General features: G+C 41.0%; 1 protein-coding gene across 8 annotated transcripts in view; it reads left to right on the top strand.

Moving 5' to 3' along the window:
* AGBL4 (AGBL carboxypeptidase 4) overlaps positions 1-26,131 on the top strand; it is a 1,358,157-nt gene that overhangs the window by 27,851 nt on the left and 1,304,175 nt on the right. For 3 of the 8 annotated variants that reach the window (XM_045028065.1, XM_045028067.1, XM_045028072.1), the window contains exons 2-3: positions 2,731-2,853; positions 8,434-8,523. In XM_045028065.1, the coding sequence (XP_044884000.1) occupies positions 2,731-2,853; positions 8,434-8,523 (213 nt within the window). Of the gene's footprint in view, positions 1-2,730; positions 2,854-4,829; positions 4,867-8,433; positions 8,524-26,131 lie in introns of all 8 variants that reach the window. The other 5 variants (XM_045028068.1, XM_045028069.1, XM_045028066.1 and 2 more) reach the window with 3 other exon arrangements.

Raw genomic sequence — 26,131 nt, 5'->3', positions numbered from 1 at the left:
GGGAGCAGTAAAACAGGGTTGCATCCAAACCAAGGCCCCATAGGCGCAGTGGTAGCACAGTCTGAAAGGGGAGACACCGAGCAATGTGTCTGTGCACACAGTTCAGGAGTCCTGAACAAAGTTCCGGGCCAGTGGTGAGTCTTGGGTACTTTAGGTTGTCTTCGGCGCCAGTGAACTTTTCCCAACAAACCCCTCCGGTGCCCTCTTCTGCTGCTCTCTGCAAAGCCACACAGAGTGGTCACCTCCACACTTAACTAGCTAGCAGCCTCCCTTCTTATTTCTAATGCAGAGTCACAAGCCCCAGTACTCACAGCCCCATGCAGCTCCAGGCAGCAGTGATACTGGGTCCAGCTTCGGCCTGTTCTTCTCAGGCAATTTCTCCCTGGCACAGTGCTCCTCCTGGCTCCTATCCTGGGGTGTCCCCGATCGGCCACCCTGTCCTTCCCAGGCTTCAGGCAGGTTTTCTGCTGCTTTAATTTGCGAGGTCCTGCTTGCTGCAGCCCTTCTCTCTGGAGCTCCAGCGCCACACCTTTGAGTTTTCCTCCTTTCTCTCACTGCTCACCCTCCCGCCTTAGGAAAAAGATTTAAAGGGGCCACGCTCTCTAAACCCCAAAGGGGTTACACATATTTGAAGACTATTCAGTTGTATGTGCAACAGAAGGTGTCAAACTTGGTATGCATTCTCCAACATTTCAAAATCCACTGGCGATCAAGCTGGTCTATCTGGATCATTATATGGCTGAGGCTTGAAGCCATCCTATACTTTCAGTCTGGCAAGGTATCAGGAGGCAGATTTAATATTTTTACTGCAAAGTATATTTCTAATTGGAGCAAACACTGCCACTTGTTCTGTGTTTCCAAGCAGACATCAGGGTAAAAAGAGATATCAACTCCCTGAAAGGACCGTTTGCAGCCCTTACAGGCTTTGCACAGGATTGATTTTCTGTCCTGGTATTGCATCAATTTTACTATTACGAGTTTCAGTCTGTCACCATTAGGAAGACTGAGTATGGGAGTTTAATCTGCCCTTTCAATTTCCAAAGTAAAGTCTCTCAGGAAGGGTCCAGAGAACTCTCGAAGTAAGGAGGGGTGTCATGCATGGGGCTTCAGTTCCCTTTGGCCTTCCGGTGACTTTCAGGTTAGACCTACGGACCCTATTATCCAGAACCTTCAGTTTATCAGCAATCCAGGACTGTTTGACCCTTAGCTGTCTGGACCTCAGCATTCTCCTCTTCCTGGATCCCAGAGCTAGTACCCTGGGTCTCTACCTCCAATAGGCAGGTTTCAGATATATGTTACATACTTTTCAGCTTACACTGGTTGTAAATGTGAATGTACTAATTTAATGTGTGTGGGATTATACGTGTAAATTTAACACCAATGTGATTTAGTTATGCTCCCTTGGAAAAAAATAATCATCTAAAATATGTTTATTTTGGATATTAATGTTGCATTCATGTATTTTTCTGCAAAGAATATATTGGGCCAAAATCAGCTCTCAATAAAATTTATAGCATCCCCATTGCAATCAGTCGGGTTGTACTAAGGTAACCGCATAGTGCCAACTTTGAGAATTCAAAAATCATGAGTCAGGCCTAAAAAAATATTATGAGATTGCCTTAAAAATCATGGGTCATGAGATTCTCACCTAATCACATGAATCCAGGATCTGGGGCTTTAAGAAAAAGTTGAATATCATGAGACTTGCAATAAAATCATAAGAGTTGGCAACACTGTAATTGAGAGTAAGATTTAGCCCACTGTATCACACACATTGTAATGAACCTGCAGGCATTTTACTGGACATTGTGCTACCAATGCAACCTCTACCCAGTGAAGATCTCCATAATCACAACAACACTGGAAAGGGCAGTGTTGTCAGAGGGGACCATAAGGAAATTGGACACTGCATTATAGCATGGATATTTGTGAATGTTCTGCAAACGGCTGGTGGCGGGTAAGGTCAGCGTAGGGATAGGCCCGAACCAGACACAGGATTTGGACAAAAGATTTAACTCAGGCCAAGACATCTGCAAGCCACTGTATGATTGCCTCTAAGAGAAGGGTGGCTTGGAGTGAGTATCTCTGGCACTAAGCCTGAGGAGCCCCACCTTCATACCCTTGTACTGGACTGCCCTTAGAGGCTGTTGTTGGTTGTGTTTACCTCATTTTGTGTTGTAACTTAAAGAAATTGTTCCTTGGGGATTTGCACTATATGTAATAGTTCTAGTAAATAAATCATCTGGTTTATTTAAAGTGTGAGAGCGTTTTTGTGAACCTACCAAAAGCCAGAGCCTCAAGAGTCTAGTGCTTGAAGTGTCTACAGTGCTTGCACCCTAGTGTGCAGTAAACCTAATATAGTACCAAACATCAGAGGGGACTGATGTACCACAGCACTCACAGCAACGGCATTGGTTAGAGTATACAGTATTGTTTGAAATTCTGGTTTCTTAAGGAGAGTTGATTTTTTTGGGCCATTTTATTAAAGGGGGAATTTACATGTACTCTTTGGTGGTGCCTGTTAATATTTGAAACTTTAATAAATGACATAATCGATAACAAGTATTTTGGCGGAATAGGTTTTAAAAAGAAAGTGCATGTATATGGATGCACATGCACAGTTAATGAAAATACAAAAGCATTGGGGGAAAAAAATCCCTCAGTCTTTTTAAATAGTTTTGTTTTCTGTTTAATACTCATATATTTATTTTCTTTTTTTTATTGTAACAGGTAGTGACTTAGGAAGTGATGATATCATAGCAGGGAATGTAAGCAAATATGCCGTTCTCCCAGCTGGTTACTATGGACAGCCTAAAAAAGGACATCTTATATTTGATGCCTGTTTTGAAAGTGGTAAGCTCCCTCAATGTTACTGTATATGTTACTGAACTGACAGTGTACAAATATTTATAATATTACTCTGTATCTTTGCAAAAAATAAATAAATTCTATCTTAAATTTGAGAAAGAGATTTGTTCCAAATACAGCTTAATTTACTAATGTGAATAGTCCCATTGACTTCAGTGGGATTGTTCAATGAAGTCAATGGGACTATTAATGTAAATAAGAGACCTCATTCAAAGTCCACAGAAGTCAATGAAAATTTTCTCATTGTCTTCAGTGACCTTTGCGTCAGGCCCAAGGTGAGCATGATTTTGCTGAAATCTCTGTTGCAGAATGGAAGTACATAGAATCATAGAATTGTAGGACTGGAAGGGACCTTGAGAGGTCATCTAGTCCAGTCCCCTGCACTCATGGAAGGGGCTAAGTATTATCTGAGCCAGGGATTGGCAACCTTTGTCGCGCAGCCCGCCAGGGATGTGCTGACCGCCGCTTCCTGCAGCCCCCATTTTACCTGTCTGCATTTCTTTAAATGTAAGTCTTATTTAGGACTCTAATGGCCTGATCCTGAACTATTCAAATTAATGGAATCTATGCCATTAACATCAATGGGTGCAAGGAATGTACTGCAAATTAAAAGACAAATTATTTTTACAAATGTTATATTTAGGGTGTTAGTTTAAAGATTAATTTTAACTCGATTCATGTGTGTGTGTATATATATTACATAATATATTTTAAAATTTTGTGTTACATGTATGCATAAGACTCCAAATTTTAGCTTAAATCTGTTATTACTAGCTTACAGACACACACAGCACTGTTAAACACCATATGTACAGAAGGCATTTGGCAGGCTAAGCTATGGTTTCCAGCATGGTTTATGTGAGAGGTGCTGGTAATGCCAAAACTACTAGTGTCTCATAAAATGAGCTTTTTATGAAGAATTAGGCCCCTCTGAGTGGAATACTGGCTGCCAGTTTTTAGATAAATATTAAATTGAATTATTTAAATCCCTTGATTAAAATTATATAAAAAGCATAAGTGATGCAGTGAATAACATAGAATATCCTCCTTTTTTTTAAACTATTCCTATGAAGGCTCAGAAAGTGCTTAAATACTATATTTAATAAATGTAGAGTATGTGTCTTTAGAGTATATAAACTGTTATTTGATAATTGTTATAAGTTTATGATTCTAGAATAAAAAAATGGCAGTATAATTTATTAAACTAGTTGGTATAAGCTGAGAAATTCATTATATTGTGTTAAATTACTGTGGAATGAAAAGGATCAATAGAACCCAGTTCTATGAAGTTAAAATGTTGATAATTAGATGAGTGTTTAATTCCGCTCTTTAGAAAATGGAATTAAAGTTATTCTAAAACTTTAAAAAAATTAATTCCTTGCAAGAGGTAGCAACATTCATACTTAATGTATGGATTTTGACAATTTGATAGAAGGCAGATGATAGATGAATTATAGGATACTTCAGATGATTATTCATAGTGGTAAAATATTCTGCTCCCTTCTAGAAATGCAACACCATTAGTTAACAATTAAGATGCAACATGTGTGGTGCAATAGCATGTAAGAACCTTGGGTGCCATTTTAGTAGAGGTAATAGCTCAATGCAATTCATCCTCTTGGAATTTCCTATCTGCTGTGCAGTAAATATTATAAAATTCTTATTGATGTTAAAATGGCCCTGTGGTATTAATTGTGGACCCAGCAGGTATGTAACAGGAGGTAGACTAAGGGAAGATGTGGAGATAGATAGAGTTAAAGGGTTCCCACTGAGACTGAAGCCTGTTTTACCTATTATGATGATGTTATTAAATAAAGGCATTTTATTGAAACCTGAGATTCCCAGCTCTCTTAAAACTACTATAGGTCTGTAGGTTACAAGATATGAAGGATTTATTAAATATTTTATTAGATAATAAACACAACGTAACTTTGCAAAAAGCAGTTCATATTATATTACAGAATTAGGGAGAAGATATGAGAAGTCTTTCCAGAACAGGTAAGGGACATCAAACCTGTAGACACAGAAAGTTAAACAAATGTAGCTGAAATTTTACTTATTTTGCTTTCATTTTTAGAATGTTTTTCACTTTTTGTGCTAAAGAATGGTGACAAATATGTGTAGGCATTATAATTAGTAGAGGTATAGTGACATTTTTAATACAATTCAAGAAACAAAACTCCAGCCTCCAGGAGCTTAAAGTTTCTTCTATTTGATAGATTATTTTGCTGTGAGTTGTATTTACTTAATGAGTGAATACCAGAACTATTTAGGATACTTTTATGGCATCAGTCACCATAGTGTCTGAGTACAGTATCTCACAATCTTTAATGTAGTTAGTAACAATAATAAGCATCTGTCCATCTCGAAAAATTATGGTGTAAGTGGCAAAGCAGTTCAGTTATCATAGCATTGTTAGTGGCTAAAAAGTCTTAGAATCATAGATTATTAGGGACCTCAGGAGATCATCTAGTCCAACCCCCTAAATGGCCCCCTCAAGGATTGAACTCTCAACCCTGGGTTTAGCAGGCCAATGCTCAAACCACTGAGCTATCCCACTCCCCCAGTTCTCAAGCTGCAGTCCTGGCCACAAGTAGTGCAGACACAGGGCACAGGTCCAGAGGATGAAGGCAGTGCATTGCTAGTGCTTGAGGCTTGCTGTGCTTTCCTCTTACTCTTCTCGCTTTCCTTTCTCTCAACCACCTCTTTTCAGACTCTTGGTTTCTCTGGCCACCATAGCACTCCAATGTAGCCTATTGCTAGCAGTGTCTCCCAGCTTGAAGAGTTAATTTTAAAAGTTTGGACGTCCCTCTTTCAAATCTTCTTAAACCTGAGCCTAAGTCAGCCCACTAGCCTGGAAGCATCTGCAAGTTCTTTATACAAGAGATCCTTTGGAATGCATCCTTCATCCATCCAGTGCAGATAGCCAAGCCAACAGATATGTCTGTTTTGAGACTAGTGATTAGACTTGGCATTTTTGCTTTATCAAATACTTGAAGAGTCAGGAATTTTGGCTTTCCCATTTGATATTTAGAAATAAGCAAAGATAGTGGGTGTGGATGGTGCCTAGCCTCCTCTCATTCCTGCTGTAGGTGGTCTAGGTGTCGCCAACATACAATAATATGCTCAGAATGCAAGTCTGGTAGACCCATATCTTGATGTTCAGTTATAGGTTCCTGTTATCTCATATATGTTTGGTCAGTTGGCCAAATGCGGTAGCTGCCTTTCTGATGTGAGAATTAAGCTTGTCATCTACAGCTAAGTTATCTGATATAGTCAATCCCAGAGAGCGGAACTTGTGCACTGCTTCTAGCGAGATATTAGCTATTGAAACTTCTGGTGCAGACAAACACACCTTGTGCTGTAATCCATTGTCTTCTTTAGACTGATGATTAATCCAAATTCATCACAAGCTAGCACAAAGCTATTGCAAAGTTGCTGGATTTCTTTTTCACTGTGTGCAGTGAGTACTGTGTTGTCAGTGAAAATAAGTTTTTATCAGCAGATTTTGATGATGCTTTTTGCTCTTAGATATGCAGTGTTGAAATGTTTTCCATTGATCTTGCATGGAGGCATATACCTTTTGGTGTTAGATGAGAAAGCATGATGAAGCAGCAGAGAAAAGAATATACCGAAGAGGATTGGTGCCAAAACACATTCTTGATTGACACCACTGTCAGATTGATCGTCATCTTACTGGACTGTTGCCTTCATACTATCACAGAAGGATCAAATCATACTGAGGAAGATTTGAGGACAACCAATTCTCTAGCACCTGGAAAATGCCCTTTCTGCAGACCAAGTCAAAAGCCTCTGACATCTATGCTGGCCAAGTAGAGAGGTTTTCATTGTTCTTGACACTTTTCTTGAAGTTGCTGTAGTGTGAAGACCATCTTGATAGCTGATCTACTGACAGGGAAGCTGAACTGACTTGCTGGATATACACATTCAGCAAGAACTTGTAGGCTTTTAAGAGTGGCTTATGTGAATGCCTTGCCAGTAACACTAAGGAGAGAAATTCCTCTATAGCTGTTGCAGTCACTCTAGTCTCCTTTGTTTTTGTACAATGTTATGATGTTGGCATCATAATGTATTTACCCAACCCAGTTTCCAACCCCTTCATCAAGAGTCACATCTCCCTCCCCCTACTTCACCTGTGAGAGATGTCAGATTTCGAAGGAGGAGCTTAAAAGAGGAAAACCCCACTCAGTTGGTGGCAGACCAGGAAGGAGAGCAGATCCGCAGTCTACAGCTCCTAGAGCAAGAGCTGGCTTCCACCCTGGAGGAAGGGAGGGCCTGACGCTTTTCCACTTGAGATATGCTTGTCCTTGTTATCTAGTGACCCTGGCTGGTGTCAGGATCCCAACAAGGGCAGTGAGGGCCAAGGATCAGAGCAGGGACCAACCTGAGGCTGGAGTAGCTGCGGAGTTGTAATCGGGTTCCAGACCAGGTTGATACCAATGGTCAGAGTCTGAGTGAGGTTTTAGGGTCCAAGTCAGGAGGCAAAGTCCAAATCAAGCCAAGGTCAAAGCCAGGAATTCAGGAGCAAGGAGCGGGAAAGGTCATGTCAGCTACAGGAGATCTGCACCATTGCCTGGACACTACCTGGAATGCCCCTGGGACTTATACAGAGCAGAGAGCCAATCTGGAGCCATGATGCTGCTGTCTGTCAAACCTTTGAGCTGGAACTTTGCATGGTCTGTGTCCACAGTGGGTCATGGGAAGTGGAGTGCAAACTAGTTACAACTGCTGCTGGGTGGCCAACTGGAGGTGTCAGCTTTCTGGTAGCTCTGCAGGCTTGCGTTCTAGAGCAGTGGGGCCTTACAGCTGGGGCCACAGTTGATTCAAAGCCTCTTTGACGGATGTGAGCTTTACCATACCCATGGGGCAATCTGTTTGTTTTGTTGTGTTTTCTGACACCCCTGGAAGGGACAGACTATCCAGGGTTCATCTGGAGGTCTCAGTCTGTTATAACTGGATTGGTGAGACTGCAGATGAGAAGATGAGGTGAGAGATCGGACCCGGCCAAGAGCTAGAGGGTGCCATGGAGTACGAACTCCAGTGACACCTCACAACGCACCTCTGTAGTAGGCAATTGCTATTATCTCATTTTTAAAAAATAGGGAACTGAGGACAGAGATGCTAAATTACTTGTCCAAGATGACAAAGGTATCAGTGATAGAGCAGAAACTGAAGCTGGGTCTCCGATAGCCCAGGCTAGTATGCTAACTGCTGTGCCATCCTTTCTCTAGTAGTAGTAATATCTCCCAAACCACTAGACGTTTTTTTAAAGTCTGCCCACTGTATTATCCTAGCTATAGCCCAGTGAGAATATAGATTTTTCTGATGCCATTTTACTATTGTTTAAGTAACAAAAGGTAATTTTAGGGGGATACCAGTTTCATTGGGAGCCAGTGCAGTCATTTCAGGGTGAAATAGTAGTGTGGTTATCTGTGCATATGATCAGCTAAAATAAAATAACTTTCACTTTTGAAATCCTACAGGTTAGATGAAAAATAATATTTAGATTAATTGTAGTTTCTCTTTTCTGCCCTTCATTAATAGATCAAACTATCAATCCACAGCTGGTCCAGTGGATTATCAGCACTGTGATGTTCTACCATGTTCATCCTTCACCTATCTGGGCCAATAAAGGTTGGGAGCCTATCAGAGGCATATGACTCCTGGGGAAAGGATGGGTTTGCTCTCACTGTATCAACAATATCTTCCTGATTGTATCAAGACAGGACTTTGATGTATGACTATTCTTCAAGGTAACTTGGAGTGTGTACCTGGCCTCTTCAACGTGACCCAGGAATACATATTTCAGGCATTTTATGATTGGAGTCTAAATTATTTCAAAGATCAGCATGGATCTGGAGGCCACACTGGAAGGATGTGTGGCTTTTCTGATTCACTGGTTTGAGTTCTCTGCCAAGACACTGCTTCATAGTGTTTGGGTTGCTCTCTCCATCATTCATCGTAGTAGACAGCTGAGCTAATTAATATCTGCAGACTCCTTTTTTTCTTGCTGGTCTTGCCTACCTGCCTCTGGGGCTCAGTTTCCTATTCTTCATCTTAGAGACAGCAGTTGCAAGTTTCTTAATTTTTTCCTCTCAGAAGTGGCTGAAAACAGAATGTCTAGTCAGTACCCAAAACCTAACTTCCCATTCATTTCCACAATTTTGGGATTGATCTGCTTATTCAGACTACTATGAAGAGGATTCAGTGTCAAGAATCAAGTACATTTCACTTCAACATTCCTCCCTGTCATCACAAGAGAAGGCCTCAGTGTAAGATCTAAGAGAAGGATACCAGTCCCTCTTGGACACCTTTCACCCCTTGCCTGGCAGAATGAGAAACATAGATGCAAACCTTCATCAGCATGGATATGATTAACTGACCAATTTTAGCAGCCTTGCATAGATCAGGATACAAGATAAGCTAAAGGAGAAGCAGGAGGCCCAGAGGAAGAATGCAAAAAATGAAAAAAAAAAGTGTTCAATCCTGTGGTCTCCCACCCTGAAGCTCTCTTGGCCTATGGCTAATGGATGGGAGATGAGATGTCCAGAGAGAGAGAGGAGCTGAACCAAATCTTCTTTCAGGCTGAACCAAATCCCTTATTACAGAAGGAGAAACAAGTTACCTCCAAAGCCAGGAAAATCTATGTGGACAGAGTATTCCCATAACAATAGTTTTCCTACCTCAGGTCCAGTACTGATATGCTCCTTCTAGGATTAGAAAACTTGCATTTATCAACTCTGCACATAAAAGATAGTGTATAGAAAGGAGAGAACCCCATAGCCTATGAGGTGTAATCTGAACAGGAAATGCTCCTAGCCCTTTCAGATGTAATTTCTCTCGTTACCTCTATCAAGGAACATCAGTATACTATGGTTATGGTGCTCTCCAATGCCTTCAGATTATATAAGCAGTGATTCCTAAGACATCCGGTGTTCCATACAGAGCAATCCTCTTTGAGTTGCCTGAGAATCTCTCTATTATCATGACGAAATACATTTTCTCACTTTAGTCATCTCCAGATTAGAGTCAGTACATTTAACAGTTCAAAAATCTTGTTTTTACTCCACTGAAGCTTTAATACCACAGTCCCACCACCAGTTGGTGTCAGTAGCTGGTCAGCTAATTCCTTGGTTAAGTGAATAATGCCAGTCAAGATTCCTGCACAGAAGCACCTTCTGGCCTTGGTAAAATAACAGATTAAAGAGGGAAAAAACCCATTACAATGGATTATATGTACCATCTTCTGTTAGTGTGGTATTGTTAACTACATTGTAATGTCTGGTTAGTCCTCTTATATGTCTCCCACAGATACAGGAATTGTAGGGGAAACTTTGGAAAACATTTAACTTATTTAGATGTGGATTTAGGTGCCTAATTTTAGGCACCTAAATTTGCAAATGTAGGCCTAAATACTTTGCAAAGAAACTGTGGACATTTGGGACCAAATTTTCTACTACCCCCTTAACTAGGCTTCTGTTTTTGCAGTGCCCATTACATGAAAGTACAGGTAAAATTTAGATGCAAATAATTTTGGCGATAAAACTGGAGGACTGTTTAATAATCTGGCCCTTTATAATAAACACTTGAAAATAAATTTGTGTATGGTTAGTATCATATCCATTTTAATCAATGTGCTTTGGCAGGATGGCCTGTTTGGACTTTGGTGATATGTTTTTTAGAAGTGCTTGCACCTCTTCTAGTAAATCTGAATCTTTGTAGGAAATCTTTGGTAGAAATAAATTGGAAAGGAATTTCTTTATTTCACTATCTTTGCAGCATCAAATACATTCTGCATAGTAGCTTAATTATGGAAAAACAAATATTTTGGACTTTCTGAATTCAGTACCTTGTGGTTTCCTTGCAATGTGAGTAAATCTATCTCTGTGTTAAGGACAGTGTGTGAGATCTTAGCAGCTCAGTTTGATTTGGATGAGAATGATTAGGGGGCATGGAAAAACTCATATAAAAAGATTGAAAGGATCTGCACTGTTCATTTTAGTGAAGAGATTAGTAAGGGGGCATGATAAAAGTACACAAAAAGATTAATAGTATATTAAAGGAATGGTGGGAACTTCTAATCACACTTTCTCATAATACATTTCAAAGAGACAGTTAATAAAATTAAAATAATAAAGGGGAATACTTTTATACACAGTGCATAATTAGAGTATGGAACCCATTGCTACAAGATATCATTGAGGCAAAGAGGTTAGCAGAATTAAAAATATTCAGACTTTTATATGGGTAACAAGAATATCCAGAGGTTTAATAGTAAATATTTTTTAAAAACAGTTCTAGCAGAGATATAAACCATCATTGTTCCGGGCATAAGCCAACCTCCAACTTGTAGTGGTTAGGAGGAAATTTTCCCTTGGGGCAGGTCATTCTGCCTACTATAGGTTTTCTTGTACTTTCATCTAAAGAAGCTGCATTGGCCACTGTCAGAGACAGGGCACTGGACTAGTTAAACCACTGATCTGATTCAGTATGGTAATTTTTATCATCCTATTGAGTAACAGAGCTCCCCTAGTGGTTTTTCTGTAGATATAGGGCTTGTCTACACTTACTGGAGGATTGATGCTGCGGTGATTGATGCATTGGTGGTCGATTTAGCGGGTCTAGTGAAGACCTGCTAAATCGCCCGCCAGTCACTCTCCCATAGAATCCTATATTCCACCTGATCGAGAAGAGTAAAGGGAGTAGTGTGGACCCCGTGGTAACTAGATCTAAGCTATGTCAATTTGAGTTACGCTGTTCACGAAACTCAAATTGCGTAGCTTAGATCGACTTTTCCCTTTAGTGTAGACAAGGCCATAGCAAATTAGAGAATGTTCTTTTATACTTGTCTTCCTGTTTGTTAATAAAGTTTGTCCTTGTCCACATTAAAAAAATTTCATTGGTTGTCCATTTAATTACACAGGTGCAAATCCCTAATGTAGATGGGCTGCACTGATGCGAAGTTGTGCTTATAAGAACAACCATACTGGGTCAGTCCAATGGTCCAGCTAGCCTAGTATCCTGTCTTCTGATAATGACCAATGCCAGGTGCTTCAGAGGGAATGAACAGAACGGACAGTCATCATGCGATCATCCCAGCTTATGGCAGTCTGAGGCTAGAGACACCCAGAGCATGGGGTTGCCTTGCTGACCATCTGGACTGATAGCCATTGATGGATCTATCCTCCATGAACGTACCTAATTCTGTTTTGAACTCCGCGATAGTTTTGGCCATCACAACATCTCTTGGCAATGAGTTCCACAAGTTGGCTGTGCATTGTGAGAAGTAGTACTTTCTTTTGTTTGTTTTTAAACCTGCTGCCTATTAATTTAATCGGATGACCCACGGTTCGTGTGTTATGTGAAGGAATAAAAAAACCCAGTTCCTTATTTACTTTCTCCACACCATTCATAATTTTATAGACCTCTATCATATCCCCCATTAGTTGTCTCTTTTCCAAGCTGAAAAGTCCCAGTCTTTTTAATCTCTCCTCATATGACAGCCGTTCCATACCCCTAATAATTTTAGTTGCCCTTCTCTGTGTCTATTTCAATTCTAATTTTTTTTTAAAGATGGGGTGAACAGAACTGCACGTAGTATTCAAGGTGTGGGCATACCCTGGATTTATATAGTGGCATGATGATATTTACTGTCTTAGTAGCTATCTCTTTCCTAATGGTTCCTAACATTCTGTTAGTGTTTTTGACTGCTGCTGCACATTGAGTGGACGTTTTCAGAGAACTATTCACAGTGATGCCAAGATCTCTTTCTTGAGTGGTAAGGGCTAATTTAGATCCCATCATTTTGTATGTGTAGTTGGGATTGTTTTCCAGTGTGCATTACTTTACAGTTATTAACACTGAATTTCATCTGCCATTTTGTCGCCCAGTCACTCAGTTTTGAGAACTCTCTGTAACTCTTTGGAGTCTGCTTTGGACTTAAATCTCTTGACTTACTTTGTATCATCTGCAAATTTTACCACCTACCTGTTCGTCTCTTTTTCCAGATCATTGATGAGCATGTTGAATAGCACTTGTCTCAGTCAGTGTTCCCTTTAATTTTTCCCACACATGTATCACACATCATCTTCATATTGGTGCACATAACAAAATTCATGTGGTGGGAGTGGGGCCGAGGGGTTTGTAGTGTGGGATGGGGCTCAGAGCTGCGGCAGAGGGTTGGAGTGCAGGGGTGTGAAGGCTCCTGCTGGGGGTGTGGGCTCTGGGGTGGGGCTGGGGATAAGGGGCTCAGGACTGGGGCAGAGGGTTGGAGTGTGTGAGCGGGTGAGGGCTGTGGCTGGGGGTGCGGGCTCTGGGGTGGGGCTGGGGATGAGGGGCTCAGGGCTGGGTGGGGACCTAGGGGATGCGGGCTCTGGGGTGGGGCCAGGGATGAGGAATTTGGGGTGCAGGAGGGCGCTCTTGGGCTGCGGCAGGGAGCGAGGATTCTCCCCAGCTCTCTCTCTCCCCAGCTCTCATTCCCCAGAGCAGCACCTGGGCTGGGGGGGAAAGGTGCCTCTCCCCACCGTGCCAGCTCTGGGGCTGCAGGATAGGTGCCCTTCCCCAGGCTGTGGCAGTTCTAGGCCTGGGGAGGGGCGCCATGGCAGTTCCGGGCTGGGGGAGGGGCTAGTTGGGGCCAGGGGACAAAGGAGGGATGCCCAGCCATAGCAGGTCCAGGCCAGAGTTGGGTTTGGGCCTCCCTTCCCCTGGCCGTGGTAGGTCCAGGCTGGGTTCAGACCGCCACTCCCCCAGCCACAGCAGGTTGGGGGCCAGGCTAGGTTGGGGCCGGGTAAGGGGTGCCTCTTCCCCGGCTGCGGCAGGTCCTGGCCAGGCAGGTTCCCTAAGCACCTATCTGGTGCTAAATAGGCTGCTTGGGTAGCCACACAGCTTACAGGGAACTTAGGTCCCAGTACAGCTCTCTGGGGGACAGCAGTATTTACCTCTCTCCATTGTGAAAAGTGACCATTTATTCTTACCCTTAGTTTCCTATCTTTAACCAGTTACTGATCCAATAGATGACCTCCCCTCTAATCCCATGATGCTTACTTTACTTAAGAGTCTATGGAGGGACCTAGTCAAAGATTTTTGAAAGTCCAAGCACACTATATTTGGTGGATCACCCCTGTTCACATACCTGTTGACCTCCTCAAAGAATTCCAATACATTGGTGAGGCATGATTTTCCTTTAGAAAAGCAGTGTTGACTCTTCTCCAACAAATCATGTTCATCTATGTGTCTAATAATTCTGTTCTTTACTATAGTTTCAACCAATTTGCCTGATACTGAAGTTAGATTTACTGGCTTGCAATTGCCAAGATTGCAGCTGGAGACTTTTTTAAAAATTGGTGTCACATTAACTATTCCCCAGTCATATGGTACATAAACTGATTTAAATGATAGGTTACATTTCACAGTTCTGCAATTTCATATTTGAGTTCCTTCAGATGAATATGATCTGGTCCTGGTGACTTATTACTGTTTAATTCATCAATTTGTTCCAAAACCACCTCTATTGACATTTAATTTGAGCCTCTATTATGGTGTTCTTATATTTCCATGCACTTTGCAGGCATTTCCCTTTTGTGACTCTATCTTTTAATTTCCATTTAACTAGCTTCCTAATTTTTGTGTAGTTCCCCTTTCTGAAGTTAAATGCTACTGTGGTGAGATTCTTTGGGTCCCTCACAAGGATGTTAAATTTAATTATATTATGGTTGCTATTACCGAGCAGTTCAGCTAAATTCACCTCTTGGAGCAGATCCTATGCTCCATTTAGGACTAAATTAAGTATTGCCTCTCCCCTTGTGGGTTCCAAAACTAGCTGCTCATGAAGCAGTCATTTATGGTGTCTAGAAACTTTATCTCTGCATCACATCCTGAGGGTGCATGTATCCAGTTAATACGGGGTTAGTTGAAATCCCCCATTATTATTTGTATAACTTTTGAAAAACAGACCTCTAGTTTAGATAATCAAATATGGATGTCAGAGCCTAACTCTAGGCATCTACTTTTAGAAATGTTGGCCTCCATGTCTGGACTGTTCTGTTATTTTGACATAGCTGTATCTAGTATATCTGCCGCAGTTCCAGATAAATCAGAAATTGATTTCCATGAACAACGTTGTTAAAATTGGCTGTGAAGTATTTTTTTTTCCTTTTATATTCATTTTTGACAATTGAAATGAAGAAGTTGAAAGAATGAAGTTGTCCCACAGAGGGACATGTATCTCAGGTCTGATGCAAAAATATTCACAATGTTAAATGGACTTTTCAAAAGCTTTTTAAAAATGTGTATTTGTTCATGTTAGTCTCCTGTTATGCTGTTTAAGTGTTAAAAATGTAATATGGTTCTTGAATGAAGCTGCTCTCTTCTTTTACTCTAATTTAAACCAGAATGTGGAACTCTGCCAAGAGTCATTACATCTTCCATCCTCTTTTATAACAAACATGTTATGACTAGGTAGGTTGTTCATTGTGATCTGTGTTCAAGAGGTCATAATTAACTAAAGTTTTGTAAAATTTCAGATTCAACCTTTAATTACTGTAAATATGATTTTTATTGCATTGATTGGTGTACCACCACCTTATCATATAAATTACTGACAAATACTGGGTGAGTCTTTTCTTGTTCTACAAGACAAGTGTATATATTCAGATATATTTTGAATTAACAAGTCGATAAAAAGTGCAGTGAAGATGAAGTGCAAATGATATTAATTAGCTGGAATAAGTTATAATCTACTTTGTATCAAGTCATCCACTTCATTAGATTTACTTAATTTTGTTCAACTTTTAAATAACTTATTTTTGAACTATAGAAGGCTAACATATAAAATACTTTTTGGGGAGAAACTCAGACCTGTTGTAAATGGTTGCAACTGCATTGACGTGCATTGCCACCTGCTAGTTTAAAGTACAACCTCACCTCTTTCAAAATGGCACTTGGCTCATTCCCTTCTGGGAATTGTAGTTTTCCTCCTTCATTGGAGCAAGCTGCGGCCTACAACTCCCAGAATGCCCAACAGGCCATTGCCACATATTGCAACCCACTGCTGTGTGATTCAGAGAGCTGAGCTGGAGCCTGAGGGCTGGGTGACAGCCGCTCTGTTCGGGTGAGTGTGTGCTGCAGAGCCCTGCACAGTTACAAAATTGGTACCCGCATCTGAGCTGCAATCTGCAAAAATGGTCCGTAGATATCCGTGAATTTGCAGGGCTCTAATTATCTGACCCTCTGTTATTTCAAAGTTAGATGTCAACCTATAACTCTCTTTAGGATAGTGAACATGTAAAGCACATGTGGTTACCAGTTATTGAGGGTCTCAATTGTCAAAATATTTTCTGAAATGAAGGTCTTCCACTTATACAAACATTTAAATCTGAAAACTAAAATCAGACACATCATTCAAAAGGCTATAATGCTAGCATACTGCTCAAAGAAATACTGAATCCACAGCAGACAAAAATTGGGATTGCCTTCATAACTAGCATCCTATTGCAATGTGATCCCATGCCTGTAAAGCACTAAGCTTTCAGGTTCTGCTCCCATTTAAGTGAATGGCAAAACTCCCATTGATTTCAATAGTAGTAGAATCCTGTCCTAAGAGATAAAACAAAACTGCAAAGATCACAAAGGCACATTCATAGTTATAAAAAAGTGAAAAACCACCATCTGTCTGATACCTATTAAAGTTGCTCTCCATCAGCTGTGTTTTAAACACCATTATTACTATTCTAAACTGCCTTTTGGAGCAGAAACCAATTCCCAGCCCAGATTTCCTCTCTTTTAGTAAGTGGCATCTATATGTATCATGGGCTAGCTGAGAATAATCATTTTAAGGGATGACAGTTTTGGGCCTTCATTTTTATGAAAATATTCATATAAACTGCAGAAAATGTAGTAAAAGTTCCTTTGTATATTTCTGAAAATGATGTCTGTTTGCAGTTTACTTTTGTACCATCAAGATGTACTGGTTTATTAAACACTTTTGCTTTGTCTGCACTGGCTGGCAGCAGCATGTAGGGTACGTGTAACTGTACACAGCAGTGAAAAGCAAGCTGTGTCCACACTGTGGTGTGTCACTACACACAGCAGTGAAAGTTTATGGTGGGGGTTGGGTGGGGAGGAATGGGAAAGGCTCTAGCGGTGGTCAGAGCCTTTCCCTGCTGCCAGAGGCTTTCCCTGGGATGAGGAAAGACTCCGCAGTGGGGAGGCAGCAGGATATTACACTGCTAATAATAGCAATTTAAATGTGGGAGGCAGTGCTTGGGTGTCTAAAGAGCCATGTAGGGTATATGCCCTAAGGTTTTGGCGTTGTCTTACTGTCTCCATTGTTATGTATACCCATGCTGAGGGACATGCAGTACTCTACATGCTGCCATAAGTGTAGACAAAGTCTTTGTTTTAGATTTTGGGGTTGCTGGTGCTGAACTTCAAATGTAGAGATTAAATGGTTGTTTCTACCAATGGGAATAATTTAACAAATGTTTCATTTTTCTGAAAATGTAGGTTGCCAGTGCAGATCAGTGTTACTCTATCAAGAGTAGAAATACATTTGAGCCTACTGTAGGTTAGAAGTCACAAAAATTAAGAACAGGAAGACTGATTTTTTTAAAAAGTTTTATATTTTTTAATGACAACTACTGTATGTCCCGAGGCATAGATTAATGGATGTAGTATGCACAAAGTGATATCAGCTAACATATATGACATTACTCAGATGTCTCAAACTCCGGAAAATGCATGTGAATGATTTATGGAATTGATATTAATCTCTTTCCAGTAAATGCATTACTAAAGTTACATGGGAAATTGATGTTGCTGCTGTAATGCCAAATTAATTTCTTTTTTGCTAGGTCAGCATTGTAAATGGAACTAATGTTAACCTTTTATATATCTAAACAGGATACAATGTGGAAGACATTTTTACAAAAACCAGTCTGGGTGCTTACTGCTTAAGTGATACCTGCTAACAGATATGGCCTTACTCAAATATCTCAAGTTCTGGGAAATCTGTGTTAATGATTTATGGAGCTGATATTAATGTGAGAACAATTAATGTAGCAGTATTAATACAGAATTATAATGTGGTGGGGTGGTTAGGCGGGAGGAGAGGCATGCATATAGTTGAGGTTGCAGAAACATTACCATTCTGAGGTCTAGATCCTGAATATGGAACTATATGCAACTGTCTGTGCATATCCATTTTCGGGATCTAACCTCAAATATTCTTTTTCAGTTGCTTACAATTTCATCAAGCTTTCAAATTTTGGGCTGAAAATTTTCCATGTTTGCTATTTGAGCAAAGGTGGTTCAGACATTTATGAGCATGCATTGAATGATTTTTATTTGTTCCTTGCACTCATAAGAATTTTCCAGTTTCCATTCTCCTGGCTCTGTCAAAAGTTTTCCACCTGGAAAAAAAGAGAGGGGAAAGAATAGCAATATCATTGCCAGTATGAAGGAACACATGTATTACCCTGAACTAATCACTAATATCTTTATCTGAATGTACAATCACTGAAATAAATGCAGCTGTGTTTATTTCATCTGTGCATGTTCACATGGACATGATTGTGACCTCAGTTCATTGTCAGTGAAGGTACAGATGTACATAGGTATAACTGACACAGCAGAGGCCAATGACAATGAAAAGTGGATGGAAAAATTCTAGCAGGGTCTGTGGGTATGCTTCCTTAGGAATTAGAAACGTGGCATTGAAAGTCACTACTCAAAAGACTCCTCAATGACTGGAGTCTAGTTCTGATGATACAGGTGTCTGGAAAAAAAATTCTCTACAGAGATATAGATGCCCTATTCTGCAATTACTGGATAAGGTAAGAATTACTTGAACAAATCCCTCGGGGAAAAAGGGAATCATATTAAATCTCACTGACTGGCCTGTCTAGGGCAGTTCTCTCCAAGAGATGCAATCAGCAGTGTCCCAAACCCTAATCTTGTTCTGGGTCTTGTGTCTAATTATGAGCCCTGGAAAGAGTTCTCTAACCTCCGCCTGGAGTCACATCCATGTGGGTGCCCAGTTCTACACAGACATTGGAAAGGCTTTACTGTGGTGGTGGGCAACCTGCGGCCCGTCAGGGTAATCTGCTGGCAGACCACCAGACAGTTTGTTTACATTTTCACGGCTCCCAGTGGCTGCGGTTTGCCGTTCCCGGCCAATGGGAGCTGCAGGAAGTGGTGCAGGCCTCAAGGACATGCTGGCTGCCACTTCCTGCAGCTCCCATTGGCCGGGAACGGCGAACTGCAGCCACTGGGAGCTGTGGGCAGCTGTGCAAATGTAAACACACTTCTGGCGGCCTGCCAGCAGAGTACCCTGACAGGCTGCAGGTTGCCCACCACTGCTTTACTGTTTTGCAGAGAGGCAGACCAAAATTAAATCAGCTGTCTTGGGGGTTCCCAGACTTCTCAGAAATATTCATTTTGTGGGAGATGTCTCTCTTTGGCTGCCTTCTTTCCTCAAGATGGTCCCTTGTATTCACCTCCACAATAAAACCTTGGAATTATTTCTTCTGAGAGTGAGCGCCTACCAGCAGCACAACTTGTACGTACTGATAAGTATCCCCAACATGGAGTATGCGGGAATGAGGATGTTCTGAAAGAACGGTCATACTCAGAATTTGTGTCCATACAGTAAATGTTCTGGAGATAGGAGCCATTAGAAGGGCTTTTTTTTTTTACACTTGGAAGAAAGCTGGATATTTTGGCAGGCAAAATAGTGGTATTCTTCAGACATTTCAACAGCTGTTGTCTATAACCATCAGTAGTATTATACCTGGTTTATAGATGATAAACCCAGAAGGACTGATTCTCCACTGCATAGCACTTCTTAGAGTCATTCTCTCAGACATGCATGAAGAAAGGCAAGATGCAAGTGATGTGATTTAATTAGGCTGCAACTTTATTAACTTAACTCATCTGGGAACACTTGAGCAATAATTAGTATGGTGCAGATCATGATACCTTCTTTAATCATTTCTATCATTGCTATCAGCCCTCCACCTTTTTACTCCTGGTCCCCAGACCATTGTTAGGATCCCTTTGTCGATATGAGGGTGAAGGGGCTGGAGAAAGGGGGTTGTCTCATTGCTGTACCAGTCACTAGGGGTCCCAGCCTCATTCCTCAGCTTCTTTAGGGGATGCTTTCTCCTAAGTTTACTTCCAATTCCAGTTTATCAGTGAACCGGACCCTCCATGGAATGAGTACCTGCACTGGACACCTGTGACTTTCTAAATTGCGACATCTTGAACCTTAACTCATGACCTACCCACTGAATCCCTGAGCTGCTGCAGGGAAAATGAAAAAAACCCACTCCTACCTGATGGTGAGGGAAAAATTGATGGTGAGGGAAAAATTACTTCCGAGTCCCCAAAAAGACAACTAGCCCAATGACCACAGCAGACAAAGCAAACAAACAAAAAACCTGTCCTGTGCGAATCCCAGGGTGGGAGGATGAGAGCTGTTAATCTGAGTGTGAGATGGGCCTCAGACTGGAGGGACTGTGTTTATATAACCTCCCCAAGGTGTGCAGGGGCCAATGGTTTACATAAGCCTCACTCACCTGCTTGGGTGATTCCTTCTCTGCTGCTGGCAAACCCCTAGTCCCCAAGGGAAGGGGGGCCCTTAATGGAGCCACTGCCCCTTATTTCCTGCCAGTCCAGACAAAGACCCCCACCTCTGTGGTTGCAGAGGTTGCATTTTTCCTGCATGAAGTGAATGCAAAGTGGTGTAATGTTGCACCCATTTTGTCTGGGTGATTGACTGCATAAGGTGCCAAGGTAGTGAAGAATCAGGCCCTGGGAGGTTAATTGACTTAAACTATGTGGTTTTAGTGTGTCAGGAAGGGGACTGAAGGTCAGGATACCTCTGTTTCAATCATAGTACTGCTGCTGATAGTGTGAAACTTTGGGCAAGTTTCTCAACTAACCTTGGTTTCTTTATCTGTAGAACTGAGTTAAAGAAATATTTACTATGACTAGTTGGAAAAGTGATTTCCGCCCCCTAGAAAATTTAGGATCTTCTGTGAAAAATAGAACCTCATAAAATGTCACCTGAAAATGTTTTCACTGAAACTTTTGACCAAAAAATAAAATTGAAGGTATAGTTGAGCTAGGGAACCTTGGAACATAGGGAAAAGTGGAATCCAAACTACAACTCTTTAGAGGCTCCACTTTGGCATTTCCAAATTGAAATTTTTGGGTTTTGGACAAAAACATCTAGGTTTGTGTGTTTTTGGGTTTTCAATGAGAAGTCAAAATTCTCTGTGAAAAGCAGATACTATTAATAAAAAATGTTGTTTAGTCAAAAAAACAAGTTTCCATTGAAAAACAGTTATGATGGAAATTTTTAACCAGCACTACTAATATTTACCTACAAACAGGGAAACCATGCAGCTTCTAGGAAACACGTGTGGGTGAGCCAGCTATGAGTTTTCAAAAAAAATCTCAGTTTTTGGAAAATGTGATTGGAAATTTTGTGAACTTGCAAATGGGCACATTTTAATTTAATAAATTTTGTGTAATAATACCTTGCCCAATTTAGGCATTGCCACATAATATCCTGCTAGAGTATTGTGAATGAAGTTCCATGGTAGGCTAGCATTTCTATCTCTTAACGTTCACATTTCAGTTAAGCTCAATTATTATTTATTCCTAATTGCTTTTAAATTCTCAACTACTATTGCTCTATGCATATCAAAACCAGATTAGGATCCTCCGTATCCTGCCCTTTGCTGCAGGATCATCTTGGATCGTACACTACAATACAAACAATAATCTATCACTTTGAAAAATTATTTGTTGAAAAATACATTTGGGAAGAAATGCTCCTGCAAAAGCTACTGAATGTTTTCCATTTCAGGATTAACACAATATATAGTCTCAAATTCTGAGGAAAAAATAATTTAACATCCTTCCTGATAAGCTCAGCATTCATTTGAATACATGTTGAAACATAATATTCCTTTGGTTAAACAGATAGCTCTTCATATTTGCATTTATTGATTCCCCTTACTGGCCTAATTGCCTTCTAGGTTCAGACTTTACCATCCTAATTTTGATTTAGTGTTTGTATTTCTAAAAACAAACTGAGAACCATATATTATCACTGTGTGCTTTCTGAACTACTAGAGGGAACTTGAGAATCTACTAAAATGACATAATGTGAAGGTAAATTACCATAATATATAAAGGGGGTATTATTATATACTAGCAATCTGTGATAGATTACTAGTTTGAATCACACCCAGCAGAATTATCTACTTTCTATTATATGTTATGCCCTGTAACTTGGCTTCCATTGTGTAAGAAGCGTGGTGTATTTTGTTTTGTTGTTTTAAAGTTGTTTCTATTTTAATATTTATTGTTGTTAGGGTGCTGTGTTGTAAATAATGCATGGTTTGATGGCCTTTTGCTAAGGCTGTAATTTAATGTCAGAATTCTGATGTGTAAAACACTTCAGCCTTTTCCATTAATACAGTATGAAAAGATGCAGAGCCAGAGAATAATATAGCTGGAAATCATTTTTCTTCGTTTCAGCATTTCAATGATTATCTTAAGAAATGTATATTCAGCTTTGTGTGTTGGGATGATTGACTGATAATATGGAGGCCATTACTGTCCCTTCTTTGTTTCCCTTCCTCACAATTATTTATTTAATTATCATGAAGCAGCTCTTATATAGTATTGTAACTATATGTCATTTACAGATATGTACTATAGCAAAATATGTTTCTTTGCCCCCAAGCAGGGGCAGCTCCAGGCCCCAGCACGCCAAGCACGTGCTTGGGGCGGCATGCCGCGGGGGGTGCTCTGCCGGTCGCCGGGAGGGCGGCAGGCAGGCAGCCTTCGGCAGCATGCCTGCAGAGGGTCCACCGGAGCCACGGGACCGGCGACCGGCAGAGCGCCCCCTGCGGCATGCTGCTGTGCTTGGGGCAGCGAAATGTCTAGAGCCGCCCCTGCCCCCAAGAGCATATAATCTTAGGTAGACAAAATCATGTCAGACAGGATATGGAACAGTCATGTTGCATGCTATTGATTTAGTATATTTTAGTTCACATTCACCTGTTTTCATGTGAAACATAAATAAACTAACAGCAAAAATAAAATCTAGGGGCTTGTTTCGCACTGCATATGTGTGAGAAGTCCTAGGCCATGCACATTCTCTTGCTGAGTACTGTCGGGTTCTTCTGCTTAAGTATCCCCACAATTCACCCATTCCTCTCTGGCCTCATGGCAAAACACTCTTCCACACTCCAGTTATGTTACCTTGGTTATTGTAATGTTCTCCTGTCTGTCTTCACCGTTTCTCACCTCCAGTCCTATCTTTCTGTCTGAAATGCCCACTGCCAAAATCATCTTTCTCTTCAGGTCTGACCAAAGTCCTCTTCCATACTTCTTGTATCTGTCCATTGACTTCTTTTCTCTTATTGCATCAGATTAGAGCTCCTCATACATTGGACCTTACATCATCTTGCCTCCACCTGCATCTGTATTTTCTTCTTGTTACTCCCCATCTGTGTGGTCCTTCTGATGCTTTGGGGTTTACTGCTCCCTTCTCCAAACTTCATGCTTTCTATTAGTCTTACTTGTTGCTCCCAAAACAGGCTTTCTGTCTTCGTTTACTAGGAACCCTCCTTAAGCTACCTCTTCAAGCCCACTCCTTTGTTCTTGTCATCTTAATGATCCCCGCAGCCTCCCTCTGGAACCACAGGTCATGAACCAGGATGCATAGGTCCCCAGGCAGTGCTCAGACCGCAGCTACCACCCGGCAGCTCACCAGCTTACCAAGAGCTCTGCCTACAAAACTCTTGACTGTGGAAACATCTGGCCCCACTGATTGGCTTGTATGCGCTACTTAAACCAGGAGGAGGCAAAGGAAATTGTCTGAGCAACTAGGTGGATCCTTGGCTGGCTACCACTTTGGACCCTGACTTGTCTGTTCCTGGTTCCTGTCATCCTTATTCCAGATCTTCCTCTGTTTCTGATTCCTACTTTCCTGCCTTGCTCTAGGGCACCTCTGCCCTACCTCGACTCCAGCTTGATACTTGGTTTAACTCCTCACTCTGATTCTGGCTTTGACCCTTGTCTTGACTTCTGACTTTGACTCCACCTTAAGTGTCTCCCACCAACATAGCGCCAATGTGGACAGCACTTAGGTTGATGTAACTTACGTTACTCAGAGGGGTGTCTTTTTCACATGCCTGAGCGACGTTAGTTACATCGACTTAAGTGGTAGTGTAGACCAGCCCCCAGAGCATGGGGTTGTCTCCCTGACCATCTTGGCTAATAGCCATTGATTACCCTATTCTCCATGAATTTATCTAATTCTTTCTGAACCCAGTTATACTTTTGGCCTTCATGATGTCCCCTGGCAATGAGTTCCACAGGTTGACTGTGAGTTGTGTAAAGAAGTACTTCTGTAGTTTTAAAACTGCTGCCTATTAATTTCATTGGGTGACCCCTGGTTCTTGTGTTATGTTAAGGAGTAAATAACTCTTCCTTATTCACTTTCTCCACACCATTCATGATTTTATGGACCTCTATCATAACCCCCTTACTCATCTCTTATCTAAGATGAACAGTCCGTGTCTTTTTAATCTCTCCTCATATGGAAGCTGTTCCAGAACCCCTAGTAATTTTTGTTATCTTTCTCTGTATCTTTTCCAGTTCTAATATATCTTTTTTGAGATGGAGTGACCAGAACTGCACACAGTATTCAAGATGTGGGCATACCATGGATTCATAGAGTAATATTATGATTTTGTCTGTCTTATTATTGATCCCTTTCCTAATGTTTCCTAACATTCTGTTAGCTTTTTTTGACTGCTGCTGCACATTGAGCAGATGTTTTCAGAGAACTACTCCAAAATTTCTTTTTGAGTGGTAATAGCTAATTTAGACCCCATCATTTTGTATCTATTAGTGAGGCATGATTTCCCTATACAAAAGCTGTGTTGACTTTTCCCTCACATATTGTGTTCATCTATATGTCTGATAATTCTGCTTTTCACTGTAGTTTCAACCAATTTTCTTAGGTATATTTCCTATTGTTATATATTATATTTCCTAGAACTGGAAGGTACCTTGAAAGATTGAGTCCAGCCCCCTGCCTTCACTAGCAGAACCATGTATGGATTTTTGTCCCAGATCCTTAAGTGGTCCCCTCAAGGATTGAACTCACAACCCTGGGTTTAGCAGGCCAATGCTCAAACCACTGAGCTATCCCTACCCCCCGCTTCCTGATATTGAAGTTAGGCTTACCAGCCTGTAATTGCCGGGGTCGCCTTGAGCCTTTTAAAAAAGTAATGTTTAAAAAAAAAAGTGGGAAAGTTTTCTGTTGAACCAGAGGTCAATAAGACAGACTCCTAGATGAATGTAAACCAGTCAGAGCACATATGCAAATCAGAGCATCCGGAGTGACTGCAATCAAGTTCAGTGAAAGGGGTTTGTCTGATCTCTCTCTAGTGCACCAATCACTGTGATATCTAGGCACCTCTCACAAGGTGAATATACATTTTCCTAGAGCTCCGATTTTATCTCTTTGTAATGTTAGCATTGTTAACAATAATACATAGCACTCTTAATCATTTTCATCAGTAGATCATTAAGTGCTTTACAAAGAGGAGCCCATTCAATGTAATCACTTCCATTTTAAGTTTGGCAAAACTGAGGTGCAGAGAAGTTAAGAGTGCAGGAGTATTGCTCAGGGAATTCACTGCAGAGCTGTGAATAGAACCCATTTCTCTTGACACCCAGTCGTGTACCCTATCCACTGAGCTACACTTGTTACATTTAAGCTCAGCTCTCTTATGGCTCTATCATACTAAACAAAGTGTGTGTGGTGTTTTGTCATGGTAGATTAATGTAGACTTTCTTGTCTAGGAAGACTAGTCTAGATTCCCCTGTGCTTTAACGCATTATTAGGAATGCACTGTATATTCAGCCAGACAGGAATACCTCCCCACCACAGCAGTGGCAGTGCTAGGTTATCCAAGGTGACCAGGGTGGGGGTCCAACAAAGAATGAGCTGAGTACAGAAGAATAGGGAGAACACAACAGGTTCATCTACAGCCTTCTAGGTTTGGGCCTGATTCAAATTACACAGAGATAAAAGATGTTTTTGGGGAAAGTTGCAATAGGACTTTGTTAATTGGCACTACTAAGAGGGAGATGTATGGCAAATTACTGATTCATATGGAGAAGTAAGGATATGAATACAAAATGTGATGTC

The sequence above is a fragment of the Mauremys mutica genome, chromosome 8 (genome assembly GCF_020497125.1).
Source record: "Mauremys mutica isolate MM-2020 ecotype Southern chromosome 8, ASM2049712v1, whole genome shotgun sequence".
In the NCBI taxonomy this organism is placed as follows: domain Eukaryota; kingdom Metazoa; phylum Chordata; order Testudines; family Geoemydidae; genus Mauremys; species Mauremys mutica.
The sequence above is the reverse complement of the archived record's forward strand: the minus strand, read 5'-3'. Positions and strand labels throughout refer to the sequence as shown.